General features: G+C 53.2%; 1 protein-coding gene and 1 pseudogene across 1 annotated transcript in view; one reads left to right on the forward strand and one right to left on the reverse strand.

The window, feature by feature from the left end:
* Nucleotides 1-2,271, reverse strand: part of LOC135405256 (zinc finger protein 260-like) — an 88,863-nt gene extending 86,592 nt beyond the window's left edge. Inside the window, 1 exon segment of the mRNA XM_064639921.1 lies at nucleotides 1,067-2,271. Coding sequence (XP_064495991.1) covers nucleotides 1,067-2,264 — 1,198 coding nt within the window. The 5' untranslated portion in view covers nucleotides 2,265-2,271.
* Nucleotides 1-21,122, forward strand: part of LOC135405598 (zinc finger protein 850-like) — a 598,288-nt pseudogene that overhangs the window by 397,066 nt on the left and 180,100 nt on the right.

Here is a 21,122-nt window from a genome sequence, read left to right on the forward strand (position 1 = left end):
GACTGGTGTTTTCCATCCAGAGAGTGCTGTTTGCCAAAGTGGAAATCACCTGGAACGCTCTGCATGTTAGCCTGTGTTTTTCTGTGGTGGCTGAACACAGCCAGCACATGAGGGGAGGGGAATGTGTGGGATCAGGGCACTGCTTTGGGGCCATGCTGGGAATTCCAGTGGACTAAAAGACAAAGCCCAGGCGCTGTTTCCAAAGGAACCCCAATGAAAGGGGGACACTGGAAAGATGGGCAGACAAGTCCTGCAATGGAACTCTGTGTGTGCAGCCTCATTTTCTCCTTCAGCACCCACAGGAGAGGGAGCAAAAAGTGGTGATTTGGACCCAAAAACTGTTCAGGGGGAAAAATTAGGATTAAGGGGACAATGGGAAAATGGGAGAAACAGGGAAAAGGGTGGAAAAGAGGGTCTGGTGGGTCTGACGGTCCCATGGGGGTCTTTGGGCACAGAGGGGCTGGCAAAGGGGGCTGGCCCCCCAAGCTCCCAACTTCCTGTGTGGTGCTGGGGGCTGCTGGATCCAATCTCAGCCTTGAATTATGCCAACATTTTCAGTTCAGAGGAATTACAGAGGTGTGACTGAATCATTTTTGTCCTCCAGCTTTAATGATGGCAAATCAGATCTGTTGATAGAAAGGAATTTATTTAGGGATACAAATGATCAGACAAAACATCTTCATCAGAATTATTTACTGCACAGTAGAAACACTAAAATTACCAGGAGTACAGGATAAGATAGGACAGTGCTCTACAACAAAGCAATTGTTGAAGCAATTCTACTCAAGCTGGCACAACAGCAATAATTCTTAATTAGACATGGATGGAACTCCCCCAGACCAATGCTCGTGGGGAGATCTCTGCTCTCAACCTCCAGCAGTGACCTTGGGGGGTCCCCAGCCAAGGCAGGAATCTCCACACACCCCTCCAAGAAGGGTTCTGTTGGAAGAGGCTGCCCTTGTGAAAGGAGATAGGCCCTTTGTAGTCAAAAGGGATGGACCTCCAGTCACTGGACTCCAGGGGTTGCCTCACCATCAGGGGGTTCATTTGGGGTGGAAGCAGCGGCCGAAGCTCTTCCTGCAGTCGAGGCACTGGTAGGGCTTCGCTTACCGGTGGGTCCGTTGGTGTCTGGTCAAGTTAGAGCTCTTGGTGAAGCTCTTTCCACATTCCAAGCATTTGTAAGGCCGTTCCCCAGTGTGGAGGCGCTGGTGACTGCTTTGGGTAGACCTGTCGGTGAAGCTCTTCCCACATTCCCCACACTTGTGGGGCCTCTCCTTGGTGTGGATGCGCCGGTGGGTGACGAGGGTGGAGTTGTGCTTGAAGCCCTTCCCGCAGTCGGTGCAGCGGAAGGGCCTCTCATCCGTGTGCGTCCACTCATGACTGAGGAGATGTGAGCTGGTGTGAAACCTCTTCCCACATTCTTCACAGAGGTAGGGACGTTCTCCACTGTGGATGTGCTGGTGTTGGATCAGTCTGGAGATGTTCCTAAAGCTCTTCCCACATTCCTCACAGAGGTATGGACGTTCCCCAGTGTGGATGTGCTGGTGTTGGATCAGGTTGGAGCTGTTGCTAAAGCTCTTCCCACATTCCTCACAGAGGTAGGGATGTTCCCCAGTGTGGATGTGCAGGTGTTGGATAAGGCTGGAGCTGCTGCTGAAGCTCTTCCCACATTCCCCACACATGTAGGGCCGTTCTCCAGTGTGGATGTGCAGGTGTCGGATCAGGCTGCAGCTGTCACTGAAACTCTTCCCACAATCATTACACACGTAGGGCCGTTCCCCAGTGTGGACGCACTGGTGTTTGAACAGGTGGGAGCTCTGGTTGAAGCTCTTCCCACATTCCCCACACGTGTAGGGACGTGCCCCAGTGTGCATCTGCTGGTGTCGGATCAGGTAGGAGCTGTTCTTGAAGCTCTTCCCACATTCCAAGCACCTGAGGGGCTTCTCCCTGCTGGGAGGCTGCTCAGGGACCACCAGCTCAGAGCTCCCCCTCAAGCTCAGGCCGCCTTCCCAGCACAGGCTGGCTCTTTCCTCCTCAGAGCACCCTGGGATGGCTTTGGAGCCCCTCCTGCGGGGGGATCTCTGGCCCTTTCCCTCCCCGCTGCCTTCCTGCGCCGGGGAGCCCTTCAAAACGGCCTCTCCCACCAGGGTCTCACGGGGGGATTTGTCCTCCGGGCTCTCCGTCCTCAGCTCGGGGCCTGGGGCAGGAAGCAAGAAGGACAGGCAGGGGATTTGCCTCCGGCCCACAGGGAAGGCCAAGGACATCCCCCCAACTCCGGCCCCGGCAGGACGGCGGCGCCAGCGGGGTTGTCCTGCAGCCGGGGCCATGCTCGGCTGACAGAGCCAGCACAACACCCGCCCAAAGGGACACTGACTGCCTCCTCACCTGCCTGGGGGGCCCAAGGCATCTTCCTCTTCCTCGCAGCCTCCTCCTCCATCTGCCCAAGCCTTGGGAAGGACAAATCCTGATGAGGGGGAAAACAAGGGCTGAGCGCGTTGGCTTGGGGGTTCCTCCTGCCCAAGTCCATCTCTAGAACTCACCGGGCATCCTCTGTCCATAAAAACCTCCAAAACACCAAGATTCAGCTCAGAAAAACCCAAACCACTGACATTCAGGCAAAAAATTTTCAGAAATAGCAAGACCCTTAGTCCCTCAAACTGCAAAAAGTTGAAATTCAGCTAAAAATACTCCAAAATATGAAGATTAGCCAAAACATTTCTCCCAGAAGTTCCCCCTCTCTGGTCTCTACCCTCTGGGGTTCAGAGGGTCTCCCCTGTCTGAGATGCTGGGGGTCCCACTGAGGGATGCTGGGAGTGTTGGGGGTCCAAAGGGTTCCTTCTCCTGTGACTCTCGCCTTACGGGTGCCGTGTTCCCAGACATTCCCCCTCTCCACGTTCTCCACTCTGTTGTCCCAGGGATCCCAGAGGTCCCCACGGTCCAGGCTTCCCCTTCTCCTCTCCCCCGTCTCAGGCTCCTGAGTCGCTTCTCTCGCCCCTTTCCCATCGTGGCCGCTCCACTCACCCGACAGCGGCAGGAAGGGCAGGGACAGGGGCGGAGCAGCAACACAAACAGCAGGAAAACAAGCACCTTCCCCCCCATCCTGTGGGTACCCAGGAAGGGGGAACTCGTCCCAAATATCCTGGGGAGAGTGCGGGGGGTCGGGACATACTTGGGCTGGCAGCACAGACTTCCCTGCAAAGTCTGCAGGGAGTCAAGCTCTGCAGAGGAGATTGTGCCCCATGGATGGGATTGCAGAGGCTCCCTCAGGTCCCCAGCATCAATCAGCAACCAGCAACAGACACAAAAGGCCCCCACGAAGATTTCTGGGGGAGTGTCCTGCAGGGAGGGGACAGTGTCACCCCACCAGGGCGGGGTTGGCAAGTAGGAGGCTGCTCCAGGGGTCTGCAAGAGGCCTCCTGCTCTGCTCGGCCCCAGCACTGGCTGGTCCCAACACCCCCGGCTGCCCCCGGCCCTGGGCAGCTCTGCTGCCACAGGCTGTGCCCTCACCGTGGCCCTGCAATGGCCCTGCCTGTCCCTCACCCGTGGCCCTGCCCGTGGCCCTGTCCCTTGGCTCTCTCTCTGCCAGCTCAGTGTAGGGCACACGGGCTGGGGGTCCCTCCCAAGCCCCCCGGGCAGCCGGCGTTGGCTGGGGGGATGTGAGGGCTGGGCCTGCTCAGCACAGCCCCGGCCTCGTGCCCAGCGCCTCTTTCCTGACCCACACAAGAGCTTCCCGGCCCCCCCAGGGCTCCCCTGCTGCTGCCTCTGCTCCTGGCCCTGCCTTTGCTGCTCCCTTGGCTGGGGCAGTGGCTGCAGGGGGGGATGGCAGCAGCTTCAGCTCCACAACACTTCCTGGGGGGAGCTCAGCCCAGGGGGGACGGGCAGGGACCTGATGGGGATGGACAGGGGCCCAGCAGGGACAGCCAGGGCCTGCAGGGGAAGGCACAGGGACAACCTGGACTCCCACACTGCCACGGCTCTCTCTGCTCCTCCTTGCAGGCTCTGTGGCCAGGCACAGTTTGTGTTCCTGGGTGCCCACCATCTCAGCACTTGGAGACGCTCAAATCAGCGCCCGCAGCTCTGCAGCAAAGCCCCAGCTCACCTGGCACACAGGGGATGGACACAGCACCTGCTCGGGGATGGGCACTCACAGTTTCCCTTCTTCCTCACCACGGGGCTCTCCTTCCTCAGCAGCACCTCTGCCTTGCACTTATTCTCAGCCTCACCTCAGGGACAGCTCTGGGCTCACCTCCACGCCACTTCTCAGCCTCACCTCAGGGCCTGGGCTCAAGGACAGGAACCTGCAGGGAGGGGACATCAGGTGCAAGCTGAGGGCTGCCTGCTTGCACTGGCCTCTGGGCTTCCTTCTCCTTCTATAACCAGCCCACAACTTAGCCTGCTTTTCTAACACCACACATTTACAGACTAACCTTGGAGATAGATATGGACAGACATCTCTATCACCCTGGGGATAGAGCCTCAAGCATGTGCTGCCATAGGAATGGGAATCAGAGAATCACAGAATCAGCTGGGTTGGAAAAGACCTCCGAGATCAAGTCCAACCCTGGATCCAACCCCGCCGTGCTTCCCAGACCATGGCACTGAGGCCACATCCACTCTCACCTTCAACACCTCCAGGGACGCTGACTCCACCCCCTCCCTGCCCAGCCCATTCCAAGGCCTGATTACTCTCTCAGCAAAAAATTGCTTCCCAATATCCAACCTAAACCTCCCCTGGCACAGCTCAAGACCCAGCCCTCTTGTCCTACTGCTGCTTCCTGGCAGAACAGCCCCACCCCCACCTGGCTCCAACCTCCTGGCAGGGACTTGCAGACAGGCAGGAGGTCTCCCCTGAGCCTCCTCTTCTCCAGCCTCAACACCCCCAGCTCCCTCAGCCTCTCCTCACACCACTTGGGCTCCACTCCCTTCCCCAGCCTCGCTGCTCTTCTCTGCTCCTGCTCCAGCCCCTCCAGGGCCTTCCTCAACTCAGGGGCCCAGAGCTGGACACAGCACTCCAGGGGTGGCCTCACCAGCGCTCACTCCAGCCCAACAATCACTTCCCTGCTCCTGCTGACACACTCTTCCTCACACAGGCCACCAGCCATTGGCCCTCTTGACCACCTGGCCACACTCTGCCTCCTCTTCAGCTTTCTGTCCATCCACACTCCCAGCTCCCTTTCTGCCTGCCTGCTCTCCAGACACTCTGGCCCCAGCCCGGGGGGCTGACGGGGCTTCTTGTGCCCAAAGGGCAGGACCCGGCCCTTGGCCTGCTTGACCCTCATCCCCTTGCAATCAGCCCATGGATCCAGCTGGGCCAGGTCCCTCTGCAGAGCCCTCCTGCCTTCCAGCACATCAACACACCCCCAGCTTGGTGTCAGCTGCACATTTGCTGATGAAATGCCTGGTTCTGCAGCAGCTGCAGATGCTCAAGGGGCAGCAGGACCAAGTCAGGGGCCTGGGGGGGCCTGGGGGGCTTTGGGGTGTGGGAGGGTCTTGGGGGAGCTGGGGAGGGGCTTTGGGGATTGGGGGTACAGATCAGGACAGACCAGTACAGAGCAGTACCTCCTCACTGCTCCCCAGATCTCTCCTGGAGCTGGGCCACGTTGTCGTGAGACACCTGAGGCCCCCCCAGTGCCCTCCCAGTACAGCCCAGTGTCCCCAGTACAGCCCACTGTGTTCCTGTCCCAGGGTGCTGGGTGATCCCTCTTTGGGGGTGTTAGGAGGGATTTGGGGGGAGGGGCTGGGGGAGATTTGAAGGGATCTGGGGGGGAGTTTGGGTGGGGATTTGGGGATTTTGGGTGTATTAAAGGAGGTCTTGGGGGCATTGGGGGGTCAAAGGGATCTGTGGGGGGAGGGGATTAAAGGGAAAAAGGGGGTTAGAGGACATTTGGGAAGGGTTAATAGCACCTGGTGGGGGAGAGGAGGGGCTGCAATATGAGCAGGTGAATCCTGAGATCCACCTTGGTGAACCCAAGACTCTCTTGGTGTCCCTAATTCCCCCCTTGACACCTGAAGACCCCCCTGGTGTCTCTAGCATCTCCAGGGCCTCTCCATGGCCATTATTCCCCCCTTGACACCCCCAATTCCACTGTCCCCAAACCCCTCCCCACTGTCCCCATTGTCCCCAAACCCCATCCCTAATGTCCCCAACCTTCCATCTCACCCCAGGAGCCCCCCCTGAACCCTCTGAGCACAAAACACCCCCCCCTCACAGAAAGGCCAAGGGCATCTGGGGACACGCTGGGGACAGTTGGGGGGCTTTGGGGGGCACTGGGTGTTTACTGGGGGATACTGGGACACACTGGGGGGAACCAGGGGGCACTGGGAGGGACTGGGGGTTACTGAGGGATTCTGGGAGGGCACTGGGAGGGACTGAGGGGAACTGGGGCACACTGGGGGTCACTGGCAGAGAACTGTGGAGTTACTGGGGGATACCAGGACACACGGGGGGACACTGGGAGGCTACCAGGCCATACTGGGGGTAACTGGGTGCTCCCTGGGACACACTGGGTGGTCACTGGGGGGTTACTGGGCTATACTGAGGGTCACTTGGAGGTTATTTGGATATTCTGGGGGCACTGGGATCCCCTTACCCGCATGTAGTATATCTCCCCCCTCCGATTCTTGGGGAGCATCCCTAGGACTTCTCCCCTGGGGTCTTGGGGACCCACCAAACCCACTGCTGGGCTTTAGGGGACTCCACAAAATCCCCTCAAAACCCCTGAAATCCCCTCAGAAATCCACCCCTCTACCCATTGAAACCTCCTCAAGGTCCCCTCAAATCCCCTAAGAGACCTCATCCCCCCACCCTGGACCCCCTAAACCCTCTCAGTGACCCGCAAAACACACCTGGGACCCCCCCAGCCCATTCAGGGACCCCCCAGTCCCTCTAAGGGAGACTCAAAGCCGTCTGGAACCCCCTAGAGACCACAAAAACTGCTGCAAACATCCCTGCAAAACCCACCCAGGACCCCCAAACCCCCTCAGAGATCCCCCAAGCCCACCTGTGAGCCCCCAATCTCCTCAGTAACCCAAACTCCCTGAGAGACTCCCAAACCCCTTCAGGGACCTTCAACCTCCCCCCCCCCGGGGCCCCTCAGGACACCGAACCCCCTCAGGGACCCCTCAAAATCTCCTCGGGAACCCCCGAACTCCTCTGCTAAGCCCTCCCGAGCCTTCCAGCCTTTCCACCCCCAGCCGCGCTCCCCGCAGCCCCCGAGGGGATCCCCAGACCCCGCTCCCCCCGCAGACCCCCCCAGCTCACACACCCAAGCGCAGCTTTTCCCGGGGCCGCCGCCCCCGAATCCCCCACGCGCCAAAGATGGCGCCCTTCGCGCGCTGCGGGTGGAGACACCCCCGCCGCAGCCAATCAGCGCGCGGCCACGCCCCCTGCCCGCCCTCCGCCCCGCCCCCGCCTCGCGCGGGGCACCCCGGGAGATTCCCCAGTCAGTGCCCGGGAACAGCCCCGGCAGCGCAGCCCCCAAGGGCACACGATGGGCTGTGGGCTGGAGAGGACCCTCCTCAGCCTGGGCAGCAGGGCTGCAGGGGGGATTCCCTGACCCTCCCCAGATGGGCCCTTCCTGCCCAACAGCTCCTGCTCCAAAGGGCTCCCACACACCCTGGGCCACTTGTCCCACTTGGGCACTGGAGCTGCCCCAGGGCATCTCTGGGCAGTGGCCAGCTCTGGCACTGCTCTGGCAAGTCATGGCCTGAAGCCATGAGTGTGGAATTTAGGAGACACCTGAAACCTCTGCAGAACAGAACTCTTGATAATTGCTGAAGGCTTCCTGGCCAGCATTGACAGACCTTTGATTTTTTTTTTTTATTTTTTTTAATCTCAACAATTTTTCTCCATTTGTTTCCATTGACAACACCTTCTATATATTCTATTAAGCTGATTCTTTCATTGCCTACATGAATAGTTTTGTGCAGCTACTTATCAAAATAAATATCCCATCAGTGATTCAGTTATGGAAACCTGGCTCAGAGGAAGCTCCTGATTTTTGGGGCACCTTTCATCTCTCTAATTTGGCCTCTTTTCTTCTTCCTCTCCCTATTTTTGTTTTGAAAAAGCTCTCCAGGATGTGTGTGCCTGGGAGTGTTTTCACACTCTGAGCTGTGCCCTGTGCCATGGGACAGGGGACAAATGCACCTTCCAGAGAAATCTGCCACTGCTGCTCACAGAAGCCCTCTGAGTGCCCAGGTGAGATGGTGCCCAGGCTGCTTTGCTGGTGTGGAATGAAAGGGCCAGGCCAGAAAGGCAGAGGAGGGTGTTGGAGGAGACAGGGCCATTTGCAGGGGATGTGTGTGAGGCTGGGGAGATGAATGTCCCTGGGCCAGTGAAGGCTGTTCCTGGAGTCACCCCAGAAGTGTCAGGGCTCTGACAGGGCTCCAGAGGGCATCCTCAGTGCCCCTCCTCCCCCCACTTTTGGGGGGTCCCACTCCCCTCCCACTCAGTTTGGGGTCCCACCACCCCTTCTGTCCCCTCTGACCCCCCTTTTCCCACTGACCACCCCCTTCCCACCCCCCACTCACCCGAGAGCTCCTCGCCCGCAGCCGGGAGGGCTCCCAGCACCACCAGTGCCCAGAGAAGTCCCCCCAGAGAAGGGGTTGGCTGGGGTCTTGGGTGGGCTTTGAGTGTGTGTAGGCAGTCCTCCAGAGCCTGTGTGGAGGCTTAGGGGGTTCCCAGCACCTTTCTAAGTGTGCTGGGTGCCTTATTGAGGGGCAGGTGCCCTCCCAGAGCCCCCCCAGAGCGGGCTGACAGGGGGGAACAAAGGGGGGTCCCCATTCCCGATCCATCCCGGGGCCTGTTCTGTCCCCCCCAAACTCGGCTCCACCCCCTGGGATTCCCCCAAGCCCCTTCCCCACTGCCCCCCAATAACCGGGACTGGGGAGAACTGGGAAGCTTTCCTGGGATCAGGAGTGGCAGCAGGGGAGGGAGGGACACACGACCCCCCCAAAATCCTCACAGGGACAGGGGGGGTCCAGGCTGGGCCCGAGGCCCCGGGGAGGGGCTGCGGCCGCCGCCGGCTCAGGAGCTCTGTGGGGAGAGAAAAGGGGGTGACACCGGGGTGGGGGGTCCCCGGGGGGGCACAGACGCTCTGGGGGGACACACGACCCCCTGGGACCCCCCTCACCTTCTGGCGCAGGTAGAAGCCGAGCCCCAGCGCCAGGGAGACGAAGGCCAAGAGGAAGCCCCCGGCCCCTCCTTGGCAGCAATTGCTCAGGCTGATGGAGCCCGGCAGGGCCGGGGCCGCCGGCGGTGTCCGATCCCGGCAGGAAGCGGGGAGGGCCCCGGGGAGCGGCGGCGGCGGGCGGGGCCCTGGGGGAGCCGCCCCGAGGGGTCCCCGCCGCCCGTGGCACTGAAGGAGCCGCCCCGGGACGGGCCCTGGCGGGGGTCGCCAGAGAGGGGGGGCGAGCTCGGAACGGAATCAGCTCCGGAGAATAAACCAAGGAAAACCAAAGGGCCGCGCCGGGGGAGTCTGCGCCGCCCCGGAGCTAAAAGAGCTGCCCCGCGGGACGGGCGAGGAGGGGCGGCGGTGAAACAGTCGCCCGGGGTGTGGCGAGGGAGGCGGGAATGGGATAAAAGAGAGAGAATAGAGGGAGAAATCGCTTTGTTTCCCCCCTCCCTCCCCACCCCAGCTCCCTTTTGTATACAGATAAAACCAGAGATCAGCATGTGCTTCCCTTCCCCCTTTTCCCCTCAGGGGATGAGAAAACAAAAGAGAAAACCTTGGGAAAGAGGGGGAAAAGCCAACTCTGCAAAACTATCCCCTCTGAGATAAGGTGTGTTGCCAAGGGAAACACTGACTCCAGAGGTGCCCCAGCCCTGCAGAGCCCCCACCCTGCCCACTCACACACTTCAGCTCAACATTGGGGTTTTCCCCTCCCTGGCACTGCCCAGTCCAGCCCCTCCCTGGTCCCCCCATCTCCCTGCCCCTGCCCCAGCCCAGCAGAGCAGCACACTCAGGTGTTGCCCTGCAGCAGGACATGGAGGCCATGGAGCTCAGGGACAGGCCCTCTGGGGCTGCAATGCTCAGCACATCATCAGCTCAGGCAGCTCCTGCAGCCCCAGGGCCAGCCCCGCTCCCCAGCACAGCAGCAGAGAATCGGCCCCGGGCTCCTCAGGCCCCATTTGCCATCTCCAGGGGCACTGGCCACCACCAGCACCAGCTGCAGCAGCCTCAGCCCCCACAGTGGGACCCTGAGGGCAGCACAGGGACTCCAGGGAGAAACCAGCAAGGCAAGGACCCTCTGGAGAGTCTGCTCCTTGGCCTTGTTCTTGAGAGCCCTGGAGAAGAAGAGCTGAGGCTTCAGGCTGTGCCCGGAGCAAATGGAGCCCCGTGTGTGGTGGAAAGAGTGCAGTGGAGCCCAGGTCATGCCAGCAGTGCCATGGCCACAGGACTGACCCAGCCCAGCCCAGGGACCAAGGCCCAGAGCACTGAGGCCTCAGCCGAGGCCCAGAAGGGGAGGGGGGCAGGAGAAAAAGAGCAGCTCTCAACAGGCCAAATGCTGCTGCTCCCTGGCACTGCTGCTGTGCTGGGACTCTCTTTCCCTGCCCCTCTGCACACAGGCACTGCCCTGCCAGACTCATCAGAGGTCTCAGAAGATTGAACTCACAAAAACAAGTCACTGAAGGATCCCTGACTTTGTTTCAATGCATTCCTCATTTACACAGACTCTGAGTTAAATTCAAGATGTAGACAGTGAACCAGACATGGGATGAATAATCAATATTCACTGTACACAACTTTATCCCAGGAGAAAACCCACATGAAAACCCTAACCCAGCAACACAAAAACCTGAGCAGGCAGGCTGGAACAAGGAGTCCCATTCTGAATGCTGTGGAAGAGAAAACAGGCCCTTTGTGCCTTTAGAAAAGCATCCAGCCATCATTTTCCTCAGGGCATCCTTGAAGTAAAAGATTTCTTAAGACAGATGCCAGAGCTTGGCAGCAGGCTGTCCTTCTCAGCTTGGTAAATCTCTGCTAACTTGCCTACCAATGGTACAAACCCCCCACATTAATGTTGTCAAACAGCTGCACCTGCAGGATTCATGTTCCAGCATTACCTAATGCACAGTTATCACACCTCTTTTTAAAATTAAAGGGGAGGGGAAAAAAATGTGGGGGGTGGGGGGAGACTCCCCACCCCAGTCATCCATCAAGTGTACATCCTGGCCACTGCTCCCAAGAAATTTAATATATGCTAAAAAGATATAAAAGACATCAAAAGCTTTCAGAAATAAAAGTGCTTCAGAAGCTAGAATTTAATATTGCCAAGTGGGTTTTTGCCAGATTATAAAGTTGACTGAAATGCCAGGATACTGCATTTTGGAAGCAGCAGCAGCTCACATATTGCCTTGTATTAGTGGCTGAAGTGTATTGCTGATTCCAAAGCTGGACTATCATCATCTGTGGGGGAGAGTAGGTAAATAAATGAATAAAAATTCACATTCCCTACCAACCCTGCTGCCTTGAAGCACTCGTTTCAAGTGCAGCCTCCACAAGAAAAACAGTTAAGAGCACTTTATTTTGATTATAGTGCTTTCCCCAGGCAGGAACTTTTATTTCAGTTAGAATCTTTGAGCCATTCCATTTTCAGTGAGGCATTTTTATATTTACAATTGACATCTTCATAGAAGAATGAAACTTTTGAGCAACAGCTCTAAAGCATGAAGGTTGCCTGCAGGAAATACTTAAATTATTTTACACCCAAATGGAGCCTGTTGTTTTTAGCTAAAATTTAATAAACCTGAAATCAATGACCTTTCTTTTACTGAAAGCCTGCACTTTGGAAAACTAACTTTCCCAAGAAACATATTTGGGTGAATAAATGCCAAACAAAGGGCTATTGAAATCTAAACATTTTCTCCATTTATAGCTTGTGAACATTTAGTTCCTAAATTCCCAACTGCTACCTAATGTACAGAACAGTGGTGCCTTGGTTGAATCACATATCATTGATTTCAGAGTGTCACAGGGATCTCATTGACAGGAATCAATTAGAATCCAAAATCAATCAAATATGTTCATGCACTATCATTCATCGAATTTGAATATCCTCAAATTAATTGGAAGCATGTGAAAGAACCTAGAAATCAATTTTGAAAAGGTACAAAAATAAAAATCAGTAAACTTTGAGAAGATAATAGTGCATCTGAGCATGTTTCATGCCTGCTGGGGTAAGTTAATGGTGAATCACACCTTCCCTTCCCAGCACAGGCTGAGATATATTCTTTTTGGAACATGAAAATACCCAGGGACTGAAGGCAGAGGACACACCAGTCAATGATCCAGCATTATTTTATGAACAGCCTGTTACACACCCAATATCAAACATGCTGCCAGGATATTACAAAATGCACAAGTGTGTGACACTCTGAAAAACTGCACATTGTAAGTGAGCCACTGCACTTCAGGGAGAAAGAAAGGAGAGAATTCCTGAATCTCTACCAAAAGCATGAATAGATGTGGCCACTTATCCAAAGAGCTGTTCTTGTTGCTGAGGACTCCTCTCTGAACACATTCACCTGTCATTCTGTCAAGGTAATAAATCCTTCTACTCATTACAGCACACTCAAAAGCACCCTGCTATTTAATTTTAAGGGAAAAAATGGCCCAAAGTGCCTAAAACATTTCCTTTTGTTCATGTAAAAGTGCTGGCATTTTACTTCCTTCCTGATAAGCCAGTGCCAATGGACCTGATTATTCTTTTCTTATTCAAAGCACATCAGTAGTTCCAAAGCACTCTCCATCTTATCAGGTGTCTGAACAGCACAGTTACTGAAAACAGTTTGTCCTGCTCCTCTCTCTTTCTGCCAGGCTATCAGATAAACCCAACTAACTCTCTGTATTTACACACAATCAAACATAAGCTGTGTCTTCAACCCACTGTAGCCTGTTTCTGGCATGTTACAGGTTTGCTGCTTGACATTAGTTGTACCCAAAACAGCAGCAGTGAATTAGCTTAGAACAAAAATATAGTCACTCCATAGCACGGAACACAAAAGGGACACAGGATAGTGTATTCACACATATATGAATATGTGTGTATATATAATGTGATATATAAACCCCAAAAAACTATATAATTAACTATTTAAAAATTTAAAGCCTCCTTTTCTACTTAGCTAGGAAAAAAACCCCAGACATTCCTAACAAAACGAGCACCCAAATCCATTCCATGGGTGGAACTGGGAGCGAATACAGCTCTGTGTGTTCCTGTACAGATTAGAGCTGCATCCTAACATATATATATATATTATCTATACACCATGTGTGAACATTTGGACGGTTAGATGTGTGTATTTAGATATAAGAAAGAGAAATCAAAGCTCCAGAACTGATCCATTTCCTCTGTGAGTGTGCAGGGATCAGTGGACTGACTCAGCCTCATTTTAATGAGAGAAGGGCTGCACTGTCGTGGCTCTGCATTAGTAAATCTGGGAAGGTGCCTAGATTTACTACAGTGTTGGGGGGTTTAGTTCTTTTGTAAAGCAAGTTTTGCTGAACTGAAAGGGCATTGAACACACAACCCTGTGAGCACACCTGCATAAACATCACTGAGCCTGGTTCCAGCAAACCACTGCTTAGAGCCAGCTCAGAGTTGTTCTTCTGTCACATGAAAGGTCTCTGATTAAACTTGTTCCAACACAATGACCATACTCAAATTTAGAGACACTGTTTGCACTGAAACACACTCACAGAACTCTGTGTTGAAAGAATCAGTGATGAATTAGGGATGCATTTTTTTCTCTCAGAAGCTACTACCTTTCCTTAAAATTACCACTAAGAGGCCATACTTATTTTCCAGGTTCAAAGTGTTTCTGCCCCTACCAGCAAAAACAGACACAGGCTTTTTCTGGCCAGAAAAACAAACAAACAAACAAACAAACAAACAAACCACAAACAAACAAACAAAAAAACCAGCACTGGAAAGACAATGATTTCTTAGAATGCAGCTCAACCCTTACAAAATCTTTTGTGACTGGAGCCCTGACATGATGCAAATGGCAGTCTTTTAGATCCAAACAAATCAGTGCACAACCTCAAAATGCACTAATACCATTCACAAATGGAAACACAAATGCCTTCTCCAAATCTGTTCCACAGCATTTTACCAAGTAAATACAGCAACAGAACCAAATTCCAAAACATACAGGTTCAATAGACATGTTTGTGTCTGTTAACAGCAGAGAGATTCCAGTGTTATGTATTTAACCTGATGTGAAGACTGGGCCTGCTGCCTACAAACATGGTATAAATACAGTTAAGTTTAGGAATTGGAACCACCACAGCAAAACTGCAGCTCAGACCACTGTAGAAAAGCAGGCAGTAAAAGCTTAATTACCAGTAGCATTATGCTGTCTATATTGTTAAATGGGAACTCTGTCATCAAGACGTAGATTGGCTTGTGAGCACTGGATTAAAGAGCTCTGAAATGTAGAGTAAAATTTAAGTACTCTGTAGAAACATCAGGGACAAAAAAAAAATCTGTTTTTAACACATTTTAAAATGAGAGGTACTAATGCAAGGTACTGTCTTAGAACATCTTTAAGTATCAATTTGATAAACATAGATTTGGGGATAAAACCAGAACCTCAATATGATGTCTTTATGTATAGTTCTCTGTATGACTGTATGAACTCAAAATACAGGTCCTACAAACTGATTTACATGTGCACATGAGCAAAACATGAAAATGCAAATATATTGTTTGTGCTGAGTATCTCTCCAAGTGTCTATTTATAGATTTGGCTCTTTCAATATTTTTTATTCCAAAATGCTTTCAAATCTTTGCATGTGTATGTGTTCTCTCATGTAAAAATCACCCATAAGGAATCCCTATCCATGTGTCATTTGATGGGGTCACTTTTCTGTGTTAAGTTCCCTGGAATACACCCTCCTTAAAATATGACAGCTGATCCATTTGGAAACTCACCAAAGGACAGGTGAGCTTCATTTCTACTTTCCTTCATTATCTCCTAAGATTTGATATTCAGGGGCTGAAACATGAGGGTCTCTCCTTCTGTCCTGATCTGTCTCCTCTAAGCCCTCCTTTTCCTGTTCACCTGGCTTCCACTACCTTGTTAGCTTGTCATCTCCCCCCCCCCCCTTGCACCCCCAAATAACACGTTTTTCCTCTCCCCCTGTGAGCCATCACTACTTTTCTCTCAACCCTCTTCCATCCAAGCCAGCAGTTCTCTTCCCTGCCAGTGCTGCTGCTTGGAGAACCAGAAATCCTGGGCTTTCCTTTCCCTGTTGATAAACAAAGCAGTGGCTTCTACCCCTGGGGACTGAAAGTGTCCCCTCCCCCAGACTGGGGCCTGGAATTCCAACCACATTCCTGAGCTTGGGTTTCTGTTTGGGGGAGGGGAAAAGAAAAAAAGGTCAAGAGATTACAGCAGCAAGGAAACTGGGGCTAAGTGTACCTTCATTTTCTCAAGCTGTTCTGGAGAAATAAATAAAAATAGTACTATGGAGGAAAAAAAAAAGCTCAAGCCAGGTATCAGTTTCCTGAATTTGATCAGGAAATGCAGAAGAAGAACATGCCTGCAAACACACATCTGCACTAACTTCTCAAACTGTACAGTACAAAATCTGACCCCAAGGAGTCTGTACAAAACAGTGGGAATGGAATCAGAGAGGGGAAGGAAAAAATCATCAGCAGTGCCTGTCCCAGTCAAGGGGCATTACTGAGCAGCACCTACATTCCCATGGCTCTCTGGGCAGGTCATTTTTCATGTGTGCCAAACAGCACATCTTGAAGCTTCTTCCCTTTGAAATACTAGAGACATTTCAGGGCATCTGAACAGCCAGATTCTTAAAGCACAACTACCTCAAGGCAAGGGAAGAAGTGAGATTCAGTGGCACTTGGCAGAAGCTGCCCAGTGCATTGTGTCAAATGGGTATTTACCCAAAGGAGCAACAAGCTCAAGCCATCAGGGAAAGAGCAAGATGATGGAAGGGTGTTAGCTGCTGAGAATTTCTTTGGGAAGAAGTAGACTGTTACCTTGAGATAGAAATTTGCAATATACCATGGAACCTTATTCAAAGTCCAGCTGCAAAATACCTTAGTGTTAAGAGTGTGAAATAAATCCTAAAGGGTCATCAAATATGTGATTTGACTTTATTCCCAATCACTAATTAAAGAAACATAACTCTGATGTGATCTCACTCTGTGCTCCAGTGACATTAACATTAGAACAATATTGTCACTGTCTACTGGTCTCTTGTGCTCCTCACTGGCAGGCACTTGGTGCACCCTTGGATATCCTGCTAATGAGGTAAAAAAAATAACCCTTCTAAAGTTCCAGATTTTCCTCACCTATTTGGACACAGTTGGACAAACTGGACCAAGTTATTCCTTGAAAGCCACCTGCTGGATTTAGCATTAATTACTCCTTGTTTTGATTGTGGAGGAAAAAAGCTCACACAACACAATCTCTGTGGACCCACCCAACAGAGAAAACATCCCCAGGGTCTTGTTAGAGCACAAACCTGCAAACAGGGATGACAGGTCAGAGAATCACAGAATCATCAAGGTTGGAAAAGACCTTCCAGATCTTCTAGTCCAACTGTAAACCCAGCAGCACCAGAATCACCCCTAAACCCCATCCCAAAGTGCCACATTCAGATGTCATCTGAACAATTCCAGAGACTCCACCACCTCCCTGGGCTACTTGTTCCAATGCCTGAACACTCTCTCAGGGGAAAAATGGTTTTTGAATATCTAATATGAACCTTGCCTGATGCAATTTAAGGCCGTTTCCTCTCTTCCTGTCACTAAAGGCTTTGCAGAAGAGACCAACTCCCACACCCACTAAAACCTCCTTTCAGGTCATTGCAGAGAGAAATGAGGTCCCCCCTGAGCCTCCCCTTCTCCACACTCAACAAACCCAGTTCCCTCAGCCGTCCCTCAGCAGACATGTTTTCCAGAGCCTTCCCCAGCTCCGTTCCCTTCTCTGGACACGCTCCAGCCCCTCAAGGGCCTTTTGGCACTGAGGGCCCAGAACTGGACACAGCACTCCAGCTGGGGCCTCCCCAGTGCCCAGCACAGAGGGGCAATCAGTTCTCTGCTCCTGCTGGCCACACTCTTCTCCACAAAGGCCACGATGCCCTTGGCCTTCTTGCCCCCCTGGACACACTCTGCCTCATATCCAGCCCCTGTCAAGCAGCACCCCCAAGTCCCTTCCTGCTCAGCAGCTCTCCAGCCCCTCTGCCCCCAGGCTGGAGCGTTCCAGGGGTTGTTGGGAGCCAAGGGCAGGCCCTGACACTTGGCCTTATTGATCCAGCCTGTCCAGATCCCTCTGCAGAGCCTTCCTGCCCTCCAGCACATCCACACTCACACCCAGATCAGTCAGTCTCCCAAACAGGACAAAGTCTGACCACCAGCAGTCCAATGTGTCAGTTCTGCTGCCCCCTCCTTCCTCCACCCAGAATGAAAACTCCATCATTTTGGGGTCTCTGTGCCCATCAGCTCCAACCACCACATCCCCCACCAGTCACAGAATCATGGAATGGTTTGGGTTGGAAGGGACCTTAAAGAGCATCTCAGTCCAACCCCCTGCCATGGGCAGGGACACCTTCCACTAGACTCAGAGCTCAGAGCCCCATCCAGCCTGGCCTTGAACACTTCCAGGGATGGGGCAGCCAAAACTTCTCTGAGCAACCTGTGCCAGGATCTCACTACCATCACAGTCCAGAAATTCTTCCTAATATCCCATCTAACCCTTCCCTTTCTCAGTGTGAAGCCACTGCCCCTTCTCCTGTCACTCCAGGCCCTTGTCCAAAGTCTCTCTCCATCTTTCTTCTTGACTCCCTTCAGGCACTGCAAGGCCACAATTAGGTCACCCCAAAGCCTTCTTTTCTCCAGCCTGAACAATCCCAGTTCTCTCAGCCTTTACTCACAGCAGAGCTGCTCCATCCCTCTGATCCTCTTGATGGTCCCCTCTGGACTCGCTCCAACAGGTCCATGTCCTTCCTGTGCTGGAGCCCAGAGCTGGAGGCAGCTCTGCAGGGCTGACAACATTACAGCCCTGTGTGTTCCAGCAAGGACACTGTGGAACCTCCTGGAGTAAAGGGGCCATTGTGACACTGTAGGGCCTTCTGGAGCCAAAGGAACCCTGGGACACTGTGGAATCTCATGGAACCAAGGATTCATTGTACCATGACGGGCCTCATGGAACCAAGAGAGCCCTGAGACATTTCAGGACCTCATAGAATCAAGGGGCTATTGTGACACTGAGGAACCTCAGGGACTCAAAGGCCACTGTGACACTGCAGGGCCAATGGAACCAAAGGAAGCCTGGGACAATGTGGAACCACATGGAATTACTAGGCCTCTGACACTGCAGGGCCTCATGGAACTAAAGGAACCCTGAGATTTTTCAGAACCTCATGGAATCAAGGGCCACTGTGACACTGCAGAGCATCATGGAGACAAAGGGACCCTGGGACACAGTGGACCTCAAGAAATCAAGGGTCCATATTGGCACTGTGGAACCTCATGGAATCAAGGAGACATTCTTACACTGCAGGGCATTATTGAGCCTAAGTGACCATTGTGACACTCTGGAACCTTATGGAATCAAGGGGCCATTGTCACACTGCAGGATCCCATGGAAGCAAAGGAATCCCTATGACATTGTGGAACCTCATGGAACCAACGGGCCACTGTGACACTGCAGGGCTCATGGAATCAAAGGATTCCTGTGACACTGTGGAATCTCATGGAACTAAGGGGCCACTGTGATATGTGGGGCCTCCTAGAACCAAAGGAGTCCTGAGACATTTTGCAAACTCATGGAATCAAGGCTCCATTATCACACTGCAGAGCCTTACAAAGCCAAATGGACCCTGAGACTCTGTGGAACCTCATGGAATCCAGTGGCCATTCCCACACTGTAAAACCTCATGGATACTCTCAGGTTCCCATTATTAAAAGACGCCTCTGACCAAATTCAGCTGCAAAGGAGACCATGTGCCAAAGTCAAGCAGTCCAGGTTTGATTTAACAGTAAATAGGAGGCAGAGACAGAGAAAGAAATAGAAAGAGAGAGAAGAAGAGGGTGGTGGGAAGCCACTGAGAGAGAGACAGAGATGAAGTAAATGTATCACACCATGGAGATCCCTGAGGCTCCCATCGGTCCTTCTTCACCCTGCTCTGCTCGGTGCAGGGTCCCCCAGTTGTGCTTCTGGGCTATCACTTTTATACAGCCCAAGCCCCGGGTATTCAGGGGGGTAGATGCTGTTCCCACAGCTTGGGCTGGCACATGTACAAGGACTTGCTTCCTTTCCCACAGCTTGCCACGGTGGGAGTTTTGCCCGCTGTGCTTCCAGTCTGCAGGTGGGAATCTTTGTCTGGATGGGTTCCCCAGACCTGCCTTACCAGCCCTGGCTTCCTGTTGGGGCTGTCTGCTCTTTCCCACACTCTGCACAGTGCAATTCTGTCCTGGGGGCTACTTCCAAAGCTTCACCTCCCTTTAGGTCTTGGAATTAAAGGCCTTCCTGTTTGCCACGAGTGCTTATGTGTTGTGGTGCCTTCCTTATGGGATTTTCCTGCTTTGACAGTGTTTTGAGACAGTTCATTGTGCCCTTCAAGTCCTTCCATGTGCACACACACCCCACTCTCACCAGTGTCTGGCCCTCCAAAGAACACAAGCCCTGATGATTTGTAGCTCCCACTCCAGTGGTTGGCACTTGGACCTCCCTCCATACCCAGAGCTCAGAGCTCCCTTGTCCCAGAAGGTTTAAAGATATTGTGCCTCATTCTGCCAAGACAACCCTTGGAAAAAAGTGTCCCTCTGTGTTTCCTGAGATAAGAGCACTCTATTGTCATCTTCTAAAACTTTGGAGAAGTCCCAGAGATCTCCCAGGAAGGAATTTGGGGCCTCAAGCACATGACCCATATATAGAGGCTGAGGACTCAGGGGTCAGTGGTGTGAAGATTGAGGACAGTAGAGGAGTAGCCTGAGAGGTCTGGAAGGGGGGTGTCAGAGCTGGTGGAGCTTTTCTTCCTGTCAGAAAACAGCCTAAGAAAGAACTAGTGCCACCAAGGGCAGCTGGGGTGGCCTAGACTGGTGACAAGAAGTAAGAAATTCCCCTCTGAGGTCAGTGTTGTGGTGCAATATGTCACAAAGAAGGAGTCTGGATGAGCCCAAGGCTTTGTGTGTGCAGGAAGAGCCAGGGAGGACGCAGAGATGTCAGTGCAGGAAGGTGCCAGCCAGGTGGGGCAGCTGGGGGGATGACGACAGCCTGCAGGGAAAGGGGCAGGGCATGGACACCGTAGGACAGCCTGGGCTGGAGAGGAGACAGGGATGGGGAGAAGCTGAAAGGCCCTGACAGAGCCACCTTCTGCAGGCCTTTGGCCAGGGCTGCTGTCTGTGCCCCTGATGCCAGGAGGAGGGGAGTGCCCCTTGCAGCCCTGGGGCCTCATGGCCTCCTTGTCCCTGCTCAGCAGCCTGGCAGGTGCCACCCCATGGTCCTGCCCTTGGCATTGCACATCCCACATCCCAGTGCCCCGGGAAGAGCCCTGAGGAATGAGGCAGGGACAGGATCTGCCTTCCCAGGGGCTGGGGGTCAGGCCTTGGCCTGTTGGATTAAGGAAACAAGTCAAGGTTTGTTCAGCATCAGTCACCTTTCCCTTGCTTGTCCATCCTTGTCATCACTGTCTGAAGTTTTCTGCTCTAACTGGAATCTATGGACACGTTCTCAGTTGTGTCCATCAATGAGACTCATTAGCACTACAGGAAACTTCAGTGTTTCCATCTCATTTTGATTTCTTGAAAACTTGTTTGAACTTCCTCTCAGGGACTGAGTCTCATGTAAATGACACCAATCCCCCTGAGGGTCATGAAATGCCTGGGGCTGTTGCTGTGCTGCTGAGCTGGGCCGGGCTCCTGGCACACAGGGAGCTCCTGGCAAGCAAGAAGAGCTTCAAAGAGACAGCTCTGCTGGTGAGCAGCTCCTCTGCACAGCTCAGCAGGGCTGAGGGCACTGCCTGCAGCACCCAGGGCACAGGAGAGAAGGCAGAGAGAGGGCACACACAGCCTGAGCTGTGAGGGAAGTCGAGAGGAAGATCCACTGGAAGATGAATCTTTCCAGGCTTCCTCACGGTGAGTCA

This window comes from Pseudopipra pipra, chromosome W (assembly GCF_036250125.1).
Source record: "Pseudopipra pipra isolate bDixPip1 chromosome W, bDixPip1.hap1, whole genome shotgun sequence".
NCBI classification, from domain to species: Eukaryota; Metazoa; Chordata; class Aves; order Passeriformes; family Pipridae; genus Pseudopipra; species Pseudopipra pipra.